This window comes from Leopardus geoffroyi, chromosome A3, assembly GCF_018350155.1.
Source record: "Leopardus geoffroyi isolate Oge1 chromosome A3, O.geoffroyi_Oge1_pat1.0, whole genome shotgun sequence".
Classification (NCBI taxonomy): Eukaryota; Metazoa; Chordata; class Mammalia; order Carnivora; family Felidae; genus Leopardus; species Leopardus geoffroyi.
This window is the reverse complement of record NC_059336.1, coordinates 61,763,767-61,786,387: the sequence shown is the minus strand read 5'-3', so window position 1 is coordinate 61,786,387 and position 22,621 is coordinate 61,763,767. Positions and strand designations below refer to the sequence as shown.

At 44.2% G+C, this 22,621-nt stretch overlaps 1 protein-coding gene across 1 annotated transcript in view; it reads left to right on the top strand.

The window, feature by feature from the left end:
• Positions 1-22,621, top strand: part of VWA3B (von Willebrand factor A domain containing 3B) — a 208,361-nt gene that overhangs the window by 24,183 nt on the left and 161,557 nt on the right. The window contains 4 exon segments of the mRNA XM_045445795.1: positions 961-1,211; positions 3,163-3,322; positions 10,273-10,442; positions 16,769-16,884. Of these exon segments, the coding sequence (XP_045301751.1) occupies positions 961-1,211; positions 3,163-3,322; positions 10,273-10,442; positions 16,769-16,884 (697 nt within the window).

The following is a 22,621-nucleotide window of genomic DNA, read 5'->3' as shown; positions in this document are numbered from 1 at the left end:
ACAGTTTGAGGCAGAGGGAACAGCGCAAGCCAAGGCATGAAAATGTGGAATTACATGGTGTGTTCAGAAAACATATTTTCCTTAACAATTTAGGTATTTAAGGGGTATTCTGAGGGTTGTTAAAGTTAAAAATAAGTACCAGATCTTTCAAAATTTGGTTCTTCACAGAATAGGGCACATTTTTTTCTTATTCCTTTTCTATGTCTCCTACCTGCCTACACCCTAAGAGGCCTTGCACAGTTGTGCCTGGCCTGTGTGAATGATTGTTTTTTTGTGTCTACAAGAAATTGCCTGCAAGTCTCTTTCACCTTTCAGGCACAGCCTCTGCAGGTGTTCGTGATCCACTGGTCCAGGCATGGGGCAGTGTGGCCTGGGAGACAGAGGATACAGGGTGCAGGTTGTGAGCAGGAGGATGTGTCACTGGGGCACATCTCTTAGAGGAAGCCAGGCAGGTGTGCTGGCAAATCTAGAAGCATTCTCACAAATATTTTTGGCATCTTGGTGTTAGGAAAACTTTTTGGAGAGACTTATTTTTTTCCATTTGCCTTTGCTGATCTCCCTTTTCTTCTACCGAATTCCTTGAAAGTTCTTTTCTTCTACCTAATTCCTTAAAATGCCCCCTGAACATTTTCTGGTAAAGATAATTCTGTAACTATGAAGATAAAATATAATTTAGAAACACATTTTTTTTAAAAGTGTTATATGTTGGATAGATCACATCATCATCATTTCTTCTGTGAGGAATCATCCAAAGGTTTTCACTTGAAAGACTGAAGCACTTCCTTCTGGATTATGTGGGGTTTAGAGGATCATCTACAGAATTGGTATTAGTGTCCAATTCTTGATGGCAGAGGTCATGACTCAGTGGACCCTGTGGTTCTTGGCTGCATGGTAGTTCAGATGATGTATTATGGTGTGTTTTTGTTCTGTTTTTTGTTCTTTGCTTTGATTTCCATTAAGTTGACAGCTAAGTCAGAACTGATCTATCAGTTTGTGGAATATTTAACACAAGCTGTGGAGAGCTACAAGCAGCGGATGGACTGGCTCACCAGCAGAAGCCGCCAGATTTTTGGTGTCATCTTGGAACAGTGCATCACCATAGTGCTGGATTTTGGCAGCATGCGGGAGGAGGAGCTTAATCTGTGCCAAGATGCTCTAATAATGGTCCTCCAGGAGCAGGTGGCTCACATAGCCAAGTTTAATATCATATGGTGAGTTCCCATAGGAAGAGGATATTTCTGGGAAACTTCATAAGTAGCTTCCATTTATTCGGAGTTAAGTAACATAACTAACATAGTTCTATGGGGAGTGAGGAGGTCTTATCTTGTCATTTCCTAGAATATGTAATTCCAGCAGAAGACCCACAGTAAAACTTTGATCTGCTTTGCATGTGGCATCTTAGTTTTCAGATGAGAAGAGATTTAGAAACCTACTTTTCTTCAATGCATAGCAAGGTCAAAATAGAAGAATAGGAATTTTATTGAATATATATTTAAGGCCATAAAAATCCTTTAGGTGATTTTATCTTAAATAATGAATTCAACCTTGTCACAAGTATCACTTTTTTCAGACTGAGCTTATGACTCCCCTGTAAGTTGACCCTCTTAAATCAGAATAACAGGTGATTGGCTTTATAGAATTTCCCATATTTCAGAGTTTTCACAACCAATTATTTACGGATTTTTGGATTCGAGAGAATTTGGGCTCTAAGGCCAACTTTTCATGTGGAACATTGACTGTACGTCTCTGACGGGAAAAATCTGGATGAAGGCCATCTACCTAACTGAGTTTTTCTTTAAAATAAAACAGTTTCAGCTAAACAGATAACATCTTTGGGGATGCTGCTTAATTGTGTTCTATCCCAGATTCCTATTTCTGTGACAGATATATTACTGAGGGAATTGAGCCTTAAGTTTGCAATGCTTTAACTTTTTTGGAAACATTCTGTAGCATATAGGCCACTCAGCCAGATTTCTACCCAGAGGAGCCACACAGAGGTGACACAGGTATGAGGCAGCCTTTGTCTCTGAAGGTGGGCTATCAGGGACAGCTTGGGCTGGCTCATTAATCCAAGATTCATATAATTCTTATAATTATGAATGCATCTATGATTCATATAATTTGTTCAATTATAAACACAGAGATACATAAATTCAAAGTTTGTTTATTTTTTTTTTAAGAGAGAGAGAGAGAGCAGGGGAGGAGAGAGAGAGAATCCCAGGCAGGCTCCATGCTATCAGCACAGAGCCCGATGTGGGGCTTGAACCCATGTACCATGAGATCATGACCGGAGCCCAAATCAAGAGTCGGATGCTTAACCGACTGAGCCACTCATGTACCCCAGAGATAAATAAATTCAAATGGCTGTTCTTTCTTGGGGGGATTCTATCACTTTTTTCTAAGTCCAAACTAAATTGTTTAATCACATGTTCCCAGGATTTAAAAACTAATGCTCTGCTAAACTCAATATTATTTTTGATCCAGAAGAGGTAACTGATGTGAATTCAGAACAATGAAAACAACGTCTTAAAAGAATTAGAAATAAAATTCTAGCATAATGAAATCATTGCTGGTTTGTAAATATTAATGCTGTGAGTCCTTATAAATTTACTATTAATTGAAGATAGTTGTATATTAAACTGCCTGTTTATGAAAATAACTCTCTCAATAGTTTTAATACTGCTGTTAATGTTTGCATTTTTGAGATTTTTAATGTTTATTTTTGAGAGAGAGAGAGACAGAGCGTAAGCAGGGGAAGGCAGAGAGAGAGGGAGACAGAATCTGAAGCAGGTTCCAAGCTCTGAGCTGTCAGCACAGAGCCTAACATGGGGCTCAAACCCACGAACCACAAGATCATGACCTGAGCAGAAGTCAGACACTTAACTGACTGAGCCACCCAGGTGCCCCCATTTTTGAGATTTTTTTAACCCTCCCGTACACATTGTTCTTCCTAGTCACTACACTTATGAAAGATAATGGTGCTTTGCAAACCCATCTTAAACAGCTTGCCTATTTTGTTGGTAACTTTCAGAGGGCTGGGAGCTGCATGTTCTTTCCTTCAGCTCTGGTGATGTTAAGTGTTTGTTGCTCGCAGGTGTGGGCCTGAGGGCTGATAGCTATGTTGCCCACTGCCCCATGACAGCCCCATGTGATTCCTTTCAGGGTTTCTCAGGAGCCTGTGAAATGGCAGGAAAATGCTGCTCCTGTGACAGGACAGTCCATAGCTGCTGCCATCAGTTGGGTTGAAAAACTGCCTTTTGAGCTGGCTGTGAGCCATGCTAGCCGCCTGGACGCACTGTTGGAAGCTGGGCAAGACAAAACGGTAAGCGTGCATCCATGGTGGGCCCCAGGTCACGTAGGTGGCTTCAAGTTTATCTCTCTACACCCAGTATCCTCATACTGCCTTTCAACTGACCTTAGCCCTTACCCCTCCCAGCAGCATCCCACGGAGGCTACATCACTGGCATTGAGGAGTCCCATAAGTCCTGTTCACCTCTGAATTTGGAACCAACTGAGAAATCAGTGATGGGCCCCAGGTGGGGATCAAAATAGCAACTTTGGTGATAGCTGAGCTGGACCAACCACAATGAGGCTCCATAATGCTGCCCCCTGAGCCTGGCAGGGCTCCCTCTGGGTGATCAGGGCACAGGGTAGACCCTTATTTAACCAGTGCCAGCAGAGCCACATGCTGCTCACATCCACTGAGCATTGAGAAAGGACAGGGAATTAGGCATAGTTGTGCATCTTTAATATTTTAATTCTGCTCTCGCTCTCCTGACAGTTAGATAAATCAATCCATCTCTAATGGGGAAGAGAGGCTGGAAGACTCTTCACAGAACCCTGAGATCGAGGAAATAGTTTCCCCACATCTGTGTTCTGAGTCTGTCCCAGTCCCTCTTCTTCACAAATGTGTCTGTTACGTGCCTTCCAAGGTGAAGTATATCCATGCAGATGAGTCATCCACTTTTGAATGTTAATGCATTTGCACATGCTTTTTGATAGGACCCTTTGGACACAAAGCCTTACCTAGAAGAAGTGCTGAAATAGTGGTGGTTTATGTTCTTTTAGCCACAAGGCTATGAGCTTTTGTGAGTGATTCTAAGGATGGGACCTGAAGGGCAGTGGCAAGTTAGTGGGCAAGGACTCTGGACAGGTGGGGTCCTTTGGACAGTCTCAGCTCCCCGGGTGGGGGTAGATCTGCTTTCCTTTGGAATACAGATACTCAATTAATTTTTGATTGGTATTAAAACTTAATTGCTTCCTCTGCTCTGGGCACCCAGTGATTCTGTAGATTCAAGCTTTTCTCTGCTATGTTAAAGAGCCTTTTCTTTTGGGCAAGGAGGCCATGTGCTGGCACCTTGAAAGGATAGCCCCCAGTGGTCACCAGATTGTTTTCATTGATACTGGGGATGATGGTTTGATATTGGAAATGCATTGTTTATCCTTTCGAAGCCAGAGGAACAAATGTTCCCATTAAAGAACAAAATACAAGCTACTTTGTTCTTTGGCCTTTCAAGTTTGTTTAAACATCTGTAAAGTTTCAGTTGTCTGGACACTATAATAAAGATTCAAGAAATGGAACATTTCACAGGATCTAGGATGCACACATGGGTGTTCTGTTTCTTTGTTCACCTGGCTTCCTCAGTCATAGCAGACTCTGGCGACCTGCCATGACTTTAAGATTTCCCAGTGACCTTGATTTTCTGTTTTACTTCCCCCTGGTTTGTGCTTCTCCTTTCTCGGGTTCATCCCCAGCCCAGGAAACATGGAACAATTTAGTGAGTACCAGGGAAGTTCTGTAGAGGATTAAGAACCCAGAAAGAGGTTAACAGGCACTGATTATCAAATGCCACTTGAAAACTCTTGAGAAGAGACTGTGGAGTATGGCAAATACAAAACAGATTCAGACCACTGCATCTGTCCTCCTAGAGCTTCTACCTGGTTGTCGTCCATAGGAAATTTCTAGTAACTATAACTGCCTCATATATAAAAATGCCATTCTCTATGTTTTGTGAGGTATGTAGGGTAGGGAGAGGAATAGATTTCCCTTACTGGTTGCTTCTCTGACCTGTGCCCCTCATGCCCACCCCAGTGAGTTCCAAATTTACCCATGTAGCTGTAGTTTTCTCTGAATAGAAAATATGTAAGGCTTAAGAAACCTTTTGAACAGTAAATCCTGCTGATGATAACTTGCTTTGGGTTAACATCTCCTATGAGTGAGTTCTGAGAAGAACCAAGAGAGTGGGGATTGTCTTGTGTTCAAAGATTAACACGGGAGTTGGGTTTTGGTATCAGGTTCCACTTGAGGAGGAAGGGCTGACTGATGCACTTGGTGAGTGTGAAGGAGGATAATCGGAGGCTACTGGCCTCCTTCAGAACTGGGCTTTGTACCCATGATTGGACCAGAAGACTGAACAGGCAGGGATGACTGAGGGTGAGCCTTTGAATCCAGAGGAGCCAGGCAGTGTGGGGTCTGTTTAATCCTAGCTCTGATGGCAGCACTTAGAGAGCACTGTTGATGAAGTACTCTTGTATCCTGTGCCAAAAGGCCTGGCTCATGGGAAGGCAGCCTGTGGGGTACTGAGGAAATGTCTGGCAGTTTAGAGGGGCTGGCATTGTCCTCAGAGCCCAGGTGTGCCATCCAGCCCAGGGTTTCTGCTCTGCAGCATCCCGTGGTCCCAGGATAGGTCTTTGGGAAGTTGGTAGCTTCCTTGGCCTTAATGAAGAGGAGTGTTGTGCCAGGAGGCCCTGGAATGCCTACTGATCCAGGATGTGAGGGGTCGTTAGGAAAGAGAAGCCTGATTATCCAAAGCCCTGATTCCCAGCTGCCTAAGAAAGATAACTGAGGGGGCTTTGCTTCTGCTTTCAGCAGAAGGCTACCTGCCCAAAGGGCACCTGCGTTTCTCTTTGTGTTCTCTCAGCCTCTCTTCCATCCAGGTGATAGGCACACATTTGTTTACTTAAAAAAAAATCCCATTCACTGGGAGGCTAAGGGGGTGAATTAGAGACAGACCCACATGATTCCATAAGGAGCCTTCAGCACTGGACAGTAAACTGAAGGGCTGGCCACACCAATCATGAGCTTGGCAGTGGGTCAGACAGGCATCAAATCTTTTCACTTTTGTCCCTAGAGATGGCAGTGCCTGGCAATGTCTTGATAGGTGTTTGTTGTACATTGAAGGAATGGGAAAGAAGTAATGTTGATAATTTTGAGGTTGGGGCGAGATGTGCATCCAAGAAATTCCCATTGACTATACTGTGGTACAGATTTGTTTATTTTGAATTGAAGTGTAGTGGTCTGTGTGGGACCAGGCCGGTGAATTTGCTGAGCCTTGTGTGATGGGGCTGGTGGGGATAGTAGGTGGAGACAGGGACTTGGAAGCCTGGGAGGCCAGAAAGTTGGTGGTGGTCAAGGGTGTTATCAGGGATTGGAGAACTGAGCTGGGTTAATATCAAGAGGGCAGTCACCACCATGGAGGGATCAGAAAAATCAAAATAGGCTGAATCAGGAAAGAGTCCCCACAGGTACTGGGAAGATCTGGAGGTCAGATCCAAGGTCTGGAGTTGGTCAAAACTGTTGAAATGGTTAAAATTTTATGAAGGATAGGAGAATTTTGTTAGACCTCTGGTTGCCATTCTGGTTGACTTTCATCTAACTTCTCGCAGGGTGGAGATTTTTACACTCAGAGGTTTCCGACAAGCTGTGGCAGAGGGCAGTCAGGGAAGAAGCAGCCACTGCCAGTCTGGTTCTTCTTTTCCCCCAAACCTGTGTTTGAGAAGATGTCAAGGCTTCCTTGGCTAGGCGGAATGCAGGTTGCCGTGGGAAGCTGCGGAACAAATGGCCCAGGCAGAATAAGATATTTCAAGTGAAAACAGAAACGTTCCACCCTATTTTCGGTGGTGTGAAGTTTTCAGCTCACAGTAAAATAGCTGAATGGAACCCAAAATATTTTCTATGTCTTGTGTTATCAAATTCAGTGCAGATTAGCATTTAGGGAAATGCTGGTCAGTGAGAAGGCTGCTCCTGGTCCTCTCCGCTGTTGCTCACCCTTAAGACTGGCCCTTGTCCTAAGAAGCTCAGAGGTACTGGGGAAAGGGGAGAGGATTCCAATGAAGACAGTTCCCTTGAGCCAGACAACCTCACCCAATTTCTGGTCAGTGACATTGATTTCATGGGCTAGGAGCCTTGAATGGTGTGGACGCCAAGGAAGTGAAAACAGTGCCTGTTTCTGGTCACCTTCCTGTCCCATGATCTCGCATACACAGTTCTGGAATTCACGTCCATCTCTAAGAGGTAACCAGCCTTGCCATGATGAGCCAACAGAGTAAAGTGGTTGAAAGCAAAGGCAGAAGCTCCTATGGGGGTCAGGGAGCTTGATTTACTAGCTGTAAGACCAGGTCAATTTACCTGTCCAGACCTCAGTTTCTTCATCTGTAAACAGGATGCAATAATAAGAATTCATTTTCCACAGGACTATTGTGAGTGTTGAATAAAACAATCTGTGTTGGCTTATCATCCCAAAGAGCAGATGACCCCAAAGCCATTTCACTTTAAAAGGTGTTTTGCCAGTTTGTGGGGGAATGGGCTAGGTAGCAGCATATTTATTTTCTTTTTTTCTCAGTGTCATTATGTGAGTGGAAAGGAGAGGCAGGAAGGCAGTGTGTAGGAGGTGACTGAGAGTGAGACAGGTGGTCTCGTTGTAGAGCATGTCCCAGGAAATATGGACCCTGCATGGATAACCGAAAACCTAGGCAATTAAGAAACTGAGCAATGAACTTGATGAATAGTGAATAACCCCATAACCTGAGTAAAGGAAAGGAAATCCTGACTCACTGCTGGCTACATCAATTTTTAGCTTGATGAAATCTCAAGGGAAAAACATTTCTGCACAAGGATTTCAGACTCTTGGGTTATTGCCAGAGCAGAGAAGCTGAGTTTGCACAATGTGCAACAGAGATGCATGGTGTCAGAAGATGCTGACAGACCTCCCTCCTAGAGATGTTTGCCCCCACCACTTCCCTTGTTGAGCTAACAAATCCTAGAAAAGAATCCCAAGACTCCTCTCTTGGGCCATGTGTGACTTTAGATCTTTATGTGAGGTTGAACCTGTCCTCATGCTAAACTTGAGCCCTGACCCAGCTGGAACACTGCTAAGTGCAACCGAAGGGAGCCTACTTAACCTGTCTCACACAAGGTAATGCGTAACATGGGGGAAAAAGGGAAAGAGAATGCATTTGCTGGGAGAATAATACTAGCTGCCTGACAAGAAATGTGAAGAACAGTTTTTTCCTTCCTTTAATGTTGTTTTGTTTTGTTTTGTTTTCTGTCTCTTGGTGACTGGCTGAAAGAAATGTGCAGTATTGCTCAGTCTTTACCCCCTGTTAGGTCTTTAAAAAAATTTTTTTTAATGTTTTATTTATTTTTGAGACAGAGAGAGACAGAGCATGAGCAGGGGAGGGGCAGAGAGAGAGAGGGAGACACAGAATCCGAAGCAGGCTCCAGACTCTGAGCCCGACGTGGGGCTCGAACTCATAAACCACGAGATCATGACCTGAGCTGAAGTTGGATACTTAACCAACTGAGCCACCCAGGCACCCCTAAAAATTTTTTTTAATGTTTATTTATTCTTTAGAGAGAGAGAGAAACAGAGTGTGAGTGGGGGAGGGGCAGAGAGAGAGGGACACACAGAATCTGAAGCAGGCTCCAGGCTCTGAGCTGTCAGCACAGAACCCAACTCAGGGCTTGAACCCATGAACCACGAAATCATGACCTGAGCCGAAGTCAGACGCTTAACTGACTGAGTCACCCAGGTGCCCCCAGTTAGGTCCTTTTTAAAATCATGGTTTGAAAGCCTTGAGAGAAAGAGTCATGAGTGTGGGAGCCCCATGGAAGAAAGGCTGTTGCTGTAGTAGGCTGCTGTCAGCTTCCACTCTGGCTGTGGCCTCCCTCCCAGCCGGGGCCCTCTGCCACCCTGCTCTCACCATCTTCCTGGGCACAGTTGGCCCCAGCTGCTGCAAACAGGGTGGCCCAGCCAGCTGGAGAGCTGACCATAAGTCCTCTTCATAAGTGCCAGGTGGGTTTGAGTCCCAGTTTGAAGTTGAACTGAGGCACCTGACTATTTACCCTCAGTTCACAGGGCTTTATGATTAGAGATAGGCTCAGGAGTCCTAAGGGGATGGTGACACCTATTTTTTCCTTCAAACCCATTACATTTTCTGGGGGTTCTCCCCCAGTTAGCCATGGGGACAATCCATGAGGGTGCTTTTAGGGACAGATTCAGATGATATGTGCTGCTGGGTTTTAACTTTCTGAAATATATACATGCATAAGTGGAAGTCATCTCGTTTAAACTTAGTCACAAGGGACACTGTATTACCTCCCTTTGTATAAGTGAAGAAACTGAAGTTCTATCACTTGCCCAATTTCATAGAACTCATTAGTTCTCATTGCCCTCCCTCATTAGCAGGGAGGGCGAACACTGTGAGAGGCAGAATCTGCAGGAAGAGCAAGAGCAGTGTGGTTGAGGTCGGGGTGGAACCTTGTCACGCGGCCCCCTTGGGCGGATTTCATGTGTCTCTAAATTAAGCAGGGAGCACTTTGGAATTGTCTCCTACCTAGATGAGGTATACATCTCCCATATCCCTAGCTGAAAGTTGGGGTGTGTGTGTGGTGGGGCTCCTGACATGGGTTTGTTCATTCTCTCATTCTCGTCATGGCCTGGCATGGTGGTGAGAGTCAAGGCCCAGTGCTGCATGAAGTCAGGACAGTCTCACCTCCCAGGCATGTGTTTCCTTGTGAGATGAGAGCAGAGCATGAACCCAGTGGGAATATGCCCTCCTTCCCCTATTCTGCCTCAGACTGAGGATAGATGAGTCTGTAGAATTCTGGCACCACCATGGGAGATGGTTAATAAGCTTCCTGCCCACAGCGGCTGTGCCAACACTTCCTTCATGTTGAAAACAGCCACTCCTGACCTGTCGACTGTATCCGGGGGCTTAGTGGAAGCTATTTTCCACATTGGCCAATCATATCCTTCCCATGCAATATCTGAGACCGTGAGCACTGCCAATAGACCTTCTTGGCACCAGGCCTTGAATAGTTCACTTCCTGACTTCAGCCTCTAAATGTCCTCACAAAACATGGAATAGTGCTGTTATTCCTGCTGTCCCCCACTGTCCCAAGGCAGTTTTGTAGAAAGTATATTGCCAGTGAGTTCAGTACAAGGCTGGGGCATGTCATGGAGATAAATTGTCAGTACTACTGTCTTGCAGATGGAATCCATTTACTACTTTGTGGTGGGAGACATTCCTGAGCAAACCAAGGAGCTTCTCCTTCAGAAGTCTTTGGAGATCCCATGTCCTGTCTGCACAGTGTCCTTCAATGCCAGAGGAGAAGGCACTATAGCGTTCTTAAAGGATCTGAGTGCCAAGACCCACAGCAGGTAGGCAGAAAACATGCTCTTGAGTGACAGTGGGTGAGCTGCCTACTTCTACAAGGTCAGCAGTGGTTTTCCTAACTGGTTTGTTCCTATGTTCTCCTCTTTCCAGTGGTCTTTAGTCTTCATGGCCTTTTATTTTCTACCCTATATTAATATCTTGCCTTGTTATTGCTTTCACATCAGGGGTCCTTGCTGCCCCTGGAAAGACTGCTCCTTCCAAGGCTAGCTAATTCCTAGAGAGCATAAATGACCCAGGAGTGCACTTTTGTATGCAGGCTAACTGATCCAGAGCCCGCTGTGATGCCTACGGGCACTCACACTCAATACTGCAAGCCAGGCCAGGTAGCAGACAATTTGGGGTAGCTCCTATACCCCAGAACCCACTGAAATTATTCAGCCAGCCAATCCTAAACCTGCTTCCTCTCCCTCACCCATTCCATCCTCCTGCAAAATCCACAATAAAGACTCTTGCTCATGTTTTCTTCTTGTTCTCTCAAGCCTCCTGACTGTCCCTGGTGTGGCCCTGTGTGGTGTGGTGTGCTGTGTCCCCTCATCTTGGGAACTGAGTAGTCAGTTTTGGTTGCCATAATAAATACCACAGACTGGGTGGCTTAAACAACAGAAATTTGTTTCTCACACTTGTGGAGGCTGGAAAGTTCAAGATCAAGGTGCTGGCTGATTCAGTTTCTGGTGAGAGCTCTCTTCCTGGCTTGTAGACAGCTGCTTTCTTAACTATATCCTCTCATGGGAGGGAAGGAGGGTAGGAAGGATGAAGGGAAAAAGAGAGAGGGGGGGGGAGAGAGAGAGAGAGACAGACAGACAGATAGGGAGAAAGAAAGCAGGAGCATGCCTGTAAGCTCTCTGGTGTATCTTCTTAAAAGGAGATTAATCTCACTGGATCAGGACCTTCTGACCTCATCTAACTTTAATTACCTCCTAAGGCTCTATTTCCAAATATGGTCAAATACAGTTACATTGGGGGTTAAGGCTTCAACATATGAATTTAGGGGGCGGAGGATGCAATTCAGTCTATAGCAGGGACTGTGAATAGCAAACTGTATTTTAAGTGGCAGCTAAACTGATCTAATGGCCTCATCATACCTGAATAATAAAAGGGCCTACATTCTAAAACATACCCACCACCTTGTCTGTGTGCATAGGTTTAGGTCCCTTGTGGAGGGAGAGCAGCTACCTATGTGGTTATAAGGAGAATGACTGAGTCCTTTCCTAAGTTAGCCTGTCTGAAATGAGTACAATTCCTGCCCTTGAGCATTTGTTCCCAAATTTAATTGCTCATCGTATTTGACTGAGGAGCTTGTTAATAATTCAGAGGTCAAGCCATAACCAGTAAAGAAATCGAATTAGTAATAAAAAATCTCCCAAAAAAACAAGAGTCCAGGGTCAGATGGCTTTCCAGGGGAATTCTACCAAACATTTAAGGAAGAGTTAATGCCTATTCTCTTGAAGCTGTTCCAAAAAATAGAAATGGAAGGAAAACTTCCAAGCTCTTTCTATGAAGCCAGCGTTACCTTGATTCTAAAACCAGATGGAGACCCCACTAAAAAGGAGAACTATAGACCAATTTCCCTGATGAACATGGATGCAAAAATCCTCAACAAGATATTTGCCAACTGTATCCAACAATACATAAAAAAAATTATTCACCATGACCAAGTAGGATTTATACCTGGGATGCAGGGCTGGTTCAATATCCAGAAAACAATCAGTGTGATTCATCACATCAATAAAAGAAAGGACAAGAACTATATGATCCTCTCAGTAGATGCAGAGAACGCATTTAACAAAATACAGCATCCTTTCTTGATAAAAACCCTCAAGAAAGTAGGGATAGAAGGATCATACCTTGAGGTAATAAAAGCCATATACAAAAGACCCAATGCTAATATCATCCTCAATGGGGAAAAACTGAGAGCTTTCCCCCTAGGGTCAGGAACAAGACAGGGATGTCCACTCTTGCCACTGTTATTCAACATAGTATTGGAAGTCTTAGCCTCTGCAATCAGACAACACAAAGAAATAAAAGGCATCCAAATAGGCTAGGAGGAGGTCAAACTTTCACTCTTCGCAGATGACATGATACTCTATATGGAAAACCCAAAAGATTCCACCAAAACACTGCTAGAACTGATTCATGAATTCAGGAAAGTTGCAGGATATAAAATCAATACACAGAAATCAGTTGCATTCCTATACATCAACAATGAAGCAACAGAAAGAGAAATCAAGGAATCAATCCCATTTACAATTCCACCAAAAGCCATAAAATACCTAGGAGTAAATCTAACCAAAGAGGTAAAAAATCTATACACTGAAAACTATAGAAAGCTCATGAAAGAAATTGAAGAAGACACAAAGAAATGGAAAAAGATTCCATGCTCCTGGATAGGGAGAATAAATATTGTTAAAATGTTGATACTACCCAAAGCAATCTATATATTCAATGCAATCCCTATCAAAATAACACCAGCATTCTTCACAGAGCTAGAACAAATAATCCTAAAATTTGTATGGAACCGGAAAAGACCCCAAATAGCCAAAGCAATCCTGAAAAAGAAAACCAAAGCAGGAGGCATCACAATCCCGGACTTCAAGCTATACTTCAAAGTTGTAATCATCAAGACAGTATGGTATTGGCACAAGAACAGACAATCAGATCAATGGAACAGAATAAAGAACCCAGAAATGGACACACAAACGTATGGCCAACCAATCTTTGACAAAGCAGGACAGAATATCCAATGGAATAAAGTGGTGCTGGGAAAATTGGACAACGACATGCAGAAGAGTGAACCTGGACCACTTTCTTACACCATACACAAAAATAAACTCAAAATGGATGAAAGACCTAAATGTAAGACAAGAAGCCATAAAAATCCTCGAGGAGAAAGCAGGCAAAAACCTCTTTGATCTTGGCCACAGCAACTTCTTACTCAACACGTCTCCAGAGACAAGGGAAACAAAAGCAAAAATGAACTACTGGGACCTCATCAAAATAAAAAGCTGTTGCACGGTGAAGGAAACAATTAGCAAAACTAAAAGGCAACCGATGGAATGGGAGAAGATATTTGCAAACAACATATCAGATAAAGGGTTAGTATCCAAAATCTATAAAGAACTTCTCAAACTCCACACCCAAAAAACAAATAATCCGGTGAAGAAATGGGCAAAAGACATGAATAGACACTTCTCCAAAGAAGACATCCAGATGGCCAACTGACACATGAAAAAATGCTCAACATCACTCATCATCAGGGAAATACAAATCAAAGCCACCACAATGAGATACCACCTTACACCTGTCAGAGTGGCTAGCATTAACAACTCAGGCAACAACAGATGTTGGCAAGAATGTGGAGAAAGAGGATCTCTTTTGCACTGCTGGTGCGAATGCAAGCTGGTGCAGCCACTCTGGAAAACAGGATGGAGGTTCCTCAAAAAATTAAAAATAGAACTACCCTATGACCCAGCAATTGCACTACTAGGTATTTATCCAAGGGATACAAGGATGCTGTTCCGAAGGGACACATGCACCCCCATGTTTATAGCAGCACTATCAACAATAGCCAAAGTATGGAAAGAGCCCAAATGTCCATTGATGGACGAATGGAGAGAGAAGATGTGGTATATATATACAATGGAGTATAACTCGGCAATCAAAAAGAATGAAATCTTGCCATTTGCAACTACATGGATGAAACTAGATGGTATTATGCTAAGTGAAATTAAAGAAAGACAAATACATGACTTCACTCATATGAGGACTTTAAGATACAAAGCAGATGAACATAAGGGAAGGGAAGCAAAAATAGTACAAAAATAGGGAGGGGAACAAAACAGAAGAGACTCTTAAATATGGAGAACAAACTGAGGGTTACTGGGGGGGTTGTGGGAGGGGGGATGGGCTAAATGGGTAAGGGGCACTAAGGAATCTACTCCTGAAATCATTGTTGCACTATATGCTAACTAATTTGGATGTAAATTTAAAAAATAAAATAATAATTCAGAGGTCAAGGGCTTCACCTTACAGGCTGATACTTCTACGTAATAGAGGAGATCCTGGGGATATGCATTTAATCATTCACTTTGAATAAGAGCTGCCTAGGGAGTTTGATTAAAATGCAAATATCTTGGCCACAGCCCCAGAGATCCTGATTTGTGAGCTCTAGGGAGGGCCAAGAATATTCATTCTTAACCAAACCCCTGGTGACTCTGAGGACCACTGCTCTGGCTTCTCTTAAGGCCCTTTGAAAATCTTTTAACATTAGGTGCTTCAATTTTGGGTTCCTAACCACCTCCGCCCAATAAAGAGGGGGCTCACTGTCCTACTTTTTTTTTTTTTTAATTTTTTTTTTCAACGTTTATTTATTTTTGGGACAGAGAGAGACAGAGCATGAACGGGGGAGGGGCAGAGAGGGAGGGAGACACAGAATCGGAAACAGGCTCCAGGCTCCGAGCCATCCGCCCAGAGCCCGACGCGGGGCTCGAACTCACGGACCGCGAGATCGTGACCTGGCTGAAGTCGGACGCTTAACCGACTGCGCCACCCAGGCGCCCCTCACTGTCCTACTTTTGCTAGTAGAGAGAGTAAAAGTCAATTGGCAGGACCATCTGTCTTGCTAGTCCTCTGCTTAATTCATGTGGGGCACTTTCTGTGGGCAGGTGAGGGGTTAGGGTGTAATTTAATATGGGAGAAGCTGCAGTTTAGGCCGAGCACCATCAAGTGAGTTTTGCAGAAGAGGATGACACATAGACATGCTTTTCTGTCTCTGTTTTGGCCCTCATGGATGAGCCTGACCCACAGCCAGCAGTGCTCCTGCCTGCTCTGCCCCCAGCCAGACTGCTGTGTCTCTTGCTTGGCCTCTGCACACCTTTGGTTTTTGAGTTCTAGCTGTGGTGCAGTTTGTATGGACTATAAAGGGCATGCCCTGAGCTTCTCAGGCTTGCAAGGAGGCTGGACTCTTGGTTCCCTTGTGCCCGAGTCTGTGTCTAAACAGAGCCACCCAGCTGCAAAGCATGTTTTGCTTTCTTGCACAAATGAGGTTGTATTAGCCAGAGGAAATGTCTGCCCTGTTCTCTTTTCTAATCTGGAGAACAGGTCCTGGGCACTGAAGTCCTGGGCACTCAGAATGTGGGACCTGGTAGGACAAACCTCATCCCTCCCCACTCTGCTGGGTAAGGAGGTCACAGGACAAAGGCAGCTGGCCATTTCTGCTCTGGTGGAAGCACCTGCGGGAGGCAGGAGTGGCCAGGTTAAGGGTCCATTGTCCTCATGAGGGGCTATTGGAACAAGGCTGGCTTGTTTAGTGCCATCAAGTCATTGTTCTAGTCTTACCTGAAAGCCTTTAGAAATAAATAGGGCTGAGGCTTCCCGTGGCCCAGGAGAAGCCCCCACATCTCTTCTATCATCCATGCATCTGTCTGTCCATCTCAACTCGTGCTTCAGGATTCTCTTCGTGCTGAGTAACAGGCCGAGGTGGAACTTTAAGGGGCTGGAGGAGCATTACCCAGAAATCTTCTGATAATCTGAAAGAAAATACCTGCTATCACTGGCTTTTTGGATTCCAGATAATTGGTGTCATGGGTGTGCTTAGCCTATCATTTTGTAGATTACCCCAGTGCTTCTTGAGCTTTATCATGCACACGAATCCCCCTAGGGATCTTATTAAAGTGCTTATTCTGACTCAGCAGATCCAGGTAGGGCCCAGGAATGTGCATCTCTAACTAGTTGCCAGTGCTGTTGCTGCTCCTGGGACCACATTTTGAGGAGTCAGGCCTTAAAAACTAGTCCACACAAGAATTTTTTTCATTAGTGCTTCTGCTTACACTCAAGGGAAGTTTGTGTTTGCCAAGTTAAAGTTGACTGAAGCCCTTTGGCAATTGACAGTTGAGCCAATGGTGCTTGTTGTCGCCAGCTTTCAACACTGAACCCACAGGGCCACAGGCACTGTTGGGGCCTCATTAGACTGTTGGCTTGTCAACACTGTGTTGACATGATTGCACCTGGGAACAGAAGATAAATAAAGCAGAGGGTATCATTTTTCCAGGGTCAATAAATACAATTTGGTTGGCCTAATTACCCTCTAATGAGGAGAAGAGTCATCTGTTAAAATCCCAATACATTTGCAGCTCTCTCTTCTCTTTTGCCTCCCTGTCTTTTGTTTGGGGGAATTGATCAGGTACACGGAAAAGCAGTGAAACATCTAAGATGCTCAGTACCACAGCAGAGCAAGTTCACAGTCCTGGGAGAATGAATAGACATACACAAATACCACAATTAGCCTAATGTTGCAAATCTCTTCATGTTTCAGATTCCATGCCTTTGCAGAGAGAACAGAGTGTGTGGAATTTCCTGCATCTGCCTTAAAGGATGGTGACAGTGTAAATACTTGGAATTCAAGGAAACTGAAAGGAAAACCCCCTCCAGGTATCTGGGATGGAAAAAACAGCAACAACAATAAACAACAACAACACAGTGTGGTTTATATCTTAACTTCAGATTTTCTGTATGCTTGGGAAATAAAGTACCACGTAGGGACCACTGGTATCCTTTTTATTATTTATATGGTCCAGGGGAAGTTCATGATGGTAATGATGAATTTGTCAGCTCAGCAACCAGGCATAAGTTTGTTACCCAGGGAAGTGGCCTAAGTAGTATGTGTTGAACTAATATGAGAACCTTCTGGAGATGTAGTCCTGGTATGTCAGTGCTGGACTTAGTTCCTGGTAAGGCAGAACTCCTGTGCTGTGCCCAGGTTAGCTGGATGCTGTGGTGAGGATCCCTGCAGTTCTTGGGAAGTTTCTGCTGCCCAGCCTGTCAGTGACAGCAGGGCTTGTAGATTCATGTGCAGGATTGACCTGCCTCTTATGAGGGCCAGGCATGCACAGGAACCTTTGTGGAGGCAGAGTGAACCTCCCCCTTCATTCAAAGAGTGTCATCAGAGATTTAACAGGCATAGGGAAGGAGGTCACAAAATCAGTGAGAAATAGGTTCAGAAAAAATGGTACTAGAAGGTTACTCAGAAAGCCAAGAGATGGGACTTTCTTTGGAGCTGCTGACATTGCAAAGTGCCAAAGACACCGAGTGAGCTCTGCTGAGAAAAGCAAGGAAGGAAGGGATTGAGAGGTGATGCGGCATGGTGCTGTTAGAGGTCTGAAAAAGGCCCATCGCCACCTCCACCCTCCTACATTTGAAGTTATTGGCAGAGATTTCTAGCTTCAGTATGAGGCAAGAACTACTCTCTGGGAGAAGAGAAGAAGCTGCAGGACACATCTGCGTGACAGGTTTCTTTGTTTATATAACAATACTGCACCTGAGGAGGACACAGTTGCGTAAAGGGACAGGTGGTCAGGTGGAGGCGAAGGAGAGGGGTCAAATCACAAAGCCTGTCCCTGACACATACTTTGTGGATTCAGATTCTCAGTGTCCCACAGGAGCAGGGAAGAGTTTCCACTAGGTCTCACTGGCGGCCCTGATTTAGGTAACTTATGCCCTTGTTCTGTTGGTGAAGTGGGTTTCTTCAGAGAGTTTGAGAAAATGTCAGTTGTCAAGGAAGATTAATGCTAATCTAACAAAAACAGTTAATTCAGGATGTATGCCATGCCTACTGAAAGTATTTTACAAGATTAAGCCTAGTGGGCAATATTTCAATCAGGGTAAAGAATGTGAGATGTCCCAGTTCCCCAAGGCATGCCAATTTCTGTAAAGGGGTTTAATTTTGGTTTATGTGTTCCTTGGCAACTTAGTTATAAAGGGAAACCTATCTGGCTGCATAGCTTACATTTGCAGCAACTACCATCTTCCCAAACCTGTGAATCATGCAAATTAAATTATAGATTAAAACATTTTCTTGGAATGAAGTGCTCAGACTGTGGCCTGCCATTCTGATGCCATTTCAGCGATCCCACATTCTGAATCTGAGGAGAGAGCCCGAATCCTAAATATGCAATCTTGTGTCCTCTATCTGTCACAGTGTCCCAGAAATGCCAACATTGCATTTCTCCTACTCAAAAACTGCCCAGAAATCCTTTGACACAGTGGTTCCCAGTCTGACCCAAGGCCTCAGAGGCAGATGTTCAGGCCTTCCTGCTCAGTTCCCTTTCCCTATTTCCCACTATCGAGGTCAAGCATTTATCAGTATGAGTTTGCCTGGGCCCCTCTCCAGGCTGGGGAGAGAGGATGCCTTCTCAGGAGTTCATTGTGCCACCTGTTGTATAGAAAGAAGAGACTGTCAATTGAAGGGTTAGAGGGACACTGCTCAGAGAACTGACCTGGAAGAGATTTCCTGCTATTACCGACTCTCTGGGTTCCAGATTATTGGCATGACTTACCATTACCCCGTGCACTATGCCAATGCAGAAAAACTGTAGTCAAGATAAAGAATCATTTTAAAAATTGTAGTAACATATATGTAACATAAAATTTGTCATCTTAACTTTTTCTTAAGTGTACAGTTCAGGAGTGCTACGTGCACTCACTTTGCTGGGCAGCCAATCTCCAAGGCTCTTCTCATCTGCAAAGCTGTACCCATTAAAACAGCAAATCCCCATTTCCCCTCCTCCAGCCCCTGGCATCTGCCATTCTACTTTCTGTCTCTGAATTTGGCTACTTTAGATACCTCACGTAAGTGGGATCATACAGTATCATTTTGTGTCTGGCTTATTTTACTTTAACCTATGTCCTTAAGGTTCATCCATGTTGTAGCATGTGCCAGAATTTCCTCCCTTTTGAAAGCTGAATAATCTTCTCTTGCATGTATTGACCACATTTTTTTTATCCATTTATCCATTGATGGACACTCAGGCTGTTTCCGCCTTTCGGCTACTGTGCATGATGCTGCTGTGAACACACATATACAACTATCCCTTTGAGACTCTGCTTTCAATTATTTGGGTTATATACCCCACTCATCATGTATGGTAATTCTATTTTTAACTTTTGTGGAACCTCCACCTTGTTCACTATAGTGGCTGCTCTGTTTTACACTCCCACCGACAGTGCATAGGTTTTCCACTTCCTCACTAATACGTGTTATTTTCTGGGTTTTGGCTTGTTTACTTTTTGTTTTTGGTTAATAGCTATCCTAGGTGTGAAGTGGTATCTTGTGGTTTTGATTTGCATTTTCCTATTGATTAGTGATATTTGAGCATCTTTTCATGTGCTTGTTTAATACAATAGTGCAGTGTTTTAAAAGTTCAAAGTTAGGGGCACCTGAGTGGCTCAGTCGGTTGAGTGTCTGACTCTTGGTTTCAGCTCAGGTCAAGATCTCAGGTTCCTGAGTTCAAGCCCCATGTCGGTCTCTGCACTGTTAGTGTGGAGGCCGCTTGGGATAATCTCTCTCCCTCGCTCTCTGCCCCTCCCCCACTTGGACTGTCTCTGTGTCTCTTAAAATAAGTAAATAAACTTAAAAAAAAAAAGTTCAAAGTTAGTGCAAAAAATCCATCGTGATCAGAGCGTCACAATTTTAAATAAAGACAGGCTCCAGCAATGATGTGTTAGGTCATACGGTAGCCTAAGGTAAAGGGAAAAAATGTGTGCCTCTATACACATTTTACTTATTTGTTTGTTTATTTATTTAAATGTTTATTTTTGAGAGAAAGATAGAGTGTGAGTGGGGGAGGGACAGAGAGGGAGGCACAGAATCCAAAGCAGGCTCTAGGCTCTGAGCTGTCAACACAGAGCCTGATGCAGGGCTTTAACTCATGAACCATGAGACCATGACCTGAGCTGAAGTCGGATGGTTAACCTACTGAGCCACCCAGGTGCCCCATGTACATGTTTTAATTTATTATTTTTAATGATTGTTTCTTGGTTATTAAAATAGTTGAAAAATAGTGAAGAATTGAAACATAGGTGTATTGAAATGACATTATTTAAAAAAAATTTTTTTAACGTTTATTTATTTTTGAGACAGAGAGAGACAGAGCATGAACAGGGGAGGGGCAGAGAGAGAGGGAAACACAGAATCTGAAACAGGCTGCAGACTCTGAGTGGTCAGCACAGAGCCTGACGCGGGGCTCGAACTCACGGGCCATGAGATCATGACCTGAGCCGGTTGGACGCTTAACCGACCAAGCCACCCAGGTGCCCCAAAATGACAGTATTTTAAATTTAAGTGTTTTGGGAGTTCATTCATAGCTTTTGCTGAAGTTTTATATTCATCAAGCATGGTACTGTTCACTTGGTTCTGCCCCAGCTTGTAACCTCACTTTTGCACAGGACCCCTACTTTCTGTCTGAGGCCCCTGTCTCAATGTTTGTTGCCTTTTTAGAGCAACACATATTTGCTCTCAGTTGAGCCCTCAAAGATACCTCTCCCCTGCCTTTGCTTGGGTTTCTCTGTCCCCTCTGTATATATGTTACCTTTCTGAGGACTCTTTCCTGATGATCCTCTCCACTCTGTTCTCTCAGATTGCTTATAAGGCATCTATCTGCTTGTGGCCTATGAGTCACTGACAGGACAGCATCTTTTAGTCATAGTTTGGGAAGGGTCCAGAAACCAGGGCAGACAAGAATCTCTCTTCACAAACTCTGATGTGCAAGATAGATCAGTTAAAAATTTCATAATGATTTTTTATTACCACCTCACTCTCATTTTTTCACACATTAGGGGAAAATGTGCTTTCCCCTCGCTGTGGGCATCTCTGGAAAACACAAGCACAGAGTAATGACAAAGGGAAAGAGTGTGTGTGTGTGTGTGTGTGTGTGTGTGTGTGTGTGTATGTGTGTGTGTGTAGGGTACAGTAGTCATATTGCAAACGTCATGACATGACCTTGGCTATCCACATTTCCTGAAGCAAATCTCCATGTTTTAAGAAAGGAATGGTTTGTCACCTGCAAAAGGGTGGGGCTAGGTCACTGGCCAGCATTGGACTCTCAGGACATTGGTAGTATTTGGCTGGGTGGATTATAATCTCAGGCTCCCAGGAGTTGGGTGTGGAAACTTGGGCGCTGCGTGGACTTCTTACCTTTCACTTCCAGCAATGACTTCCTGTCTTAGAAAGTCTGCTTCCTCCCAGTCCAGGCTCTATCCTATATAGGAATGCTCCATGACCTTTGAATGGGCTCTCCTCATTGGGGAGAACAGGATTTTTGGTTTAGCTTTAGGAATTATGGGAGATTTAATCTGGCAGATGATGCCGACCTAAAGCTTTAGGTCTGTGCATTGTCACAGCAATCTTCCTCCTTGGCTTTCTGCCCAGAGTTGGCTGGGTGCCTGCTTATGTTTATAGTTATGGGGCATAGAACAGCCAGCACTCTCCTCTCCTGTGTTTCTCTTCATGTGGTGTCCTTGCCTCTTTCTCTCTTTGTTCTGGGCTTGACAGTCTGCTGGAGAGGAAGAGGGGTACTAACAGAGCCTAATTACTGTGGGACCAGAGCGATGCTACCTTCTAGAGCTCTTCTGAGCCACCCAGCCCCCTGCAACTTGACTTCCCTCCCAGTTAATGAGTATGGATTCTCTTCATGGTCTTTGTATATCATGAAATATTCATCTCATCCATAAGCAAAATAAAACAGGTATTTGAGCTTCCCTGAACTCTAGGCATTTTTTGAAGAAAAGATTCCTCTCCAGGACTGGGCAATACTTTCATTGTTCTTGCCTGGGCCAGGCTTCCCCCTCCCCAACATTCTCCTGGCATGGGCACCAGGCCATCTCTTTGACAGCAGGTCAAGGTGTGGGTTGGATTGCAGGTAGCAGAGTCTCCTTGTCTTGGTCGTTGGCTTTTATGAAATCTGTGGAATTTAGCTTCCTAACCTCCTAAACATGACAGTCAGGGCTTGACAGCAGTGACAGGCTTCATCTGCCCTGGCTGGTAGGGCTTCAGCTGGTGCTGCTGAAATAGTTCTTCTTTCTTCAGAATCTGAAATAGAGGCCTGAAAAATCATCATCCATGTCCCTGTTTCTGGGCATTCTAGGGAAACTAATTGTCTAAGCAAACTCCAAGTGGCCTTTTAGCCGACTACTTTGTATCTGACCAGGACTTAAAAGTATTGTGTACTATTCTTTCAAACTCAGTCTTATCTCAAGCCAGTGGTGTTCCCCAAGTCTGCAGTGACTTCCAAGAGACCACACCCTTTTTGCACATCGGTTTCCAATGGTTACAGCCATCCACTAGAGATGAATTGGCTCCAGTGTAATGCTTGTGTGAGAGACACTGCCCACT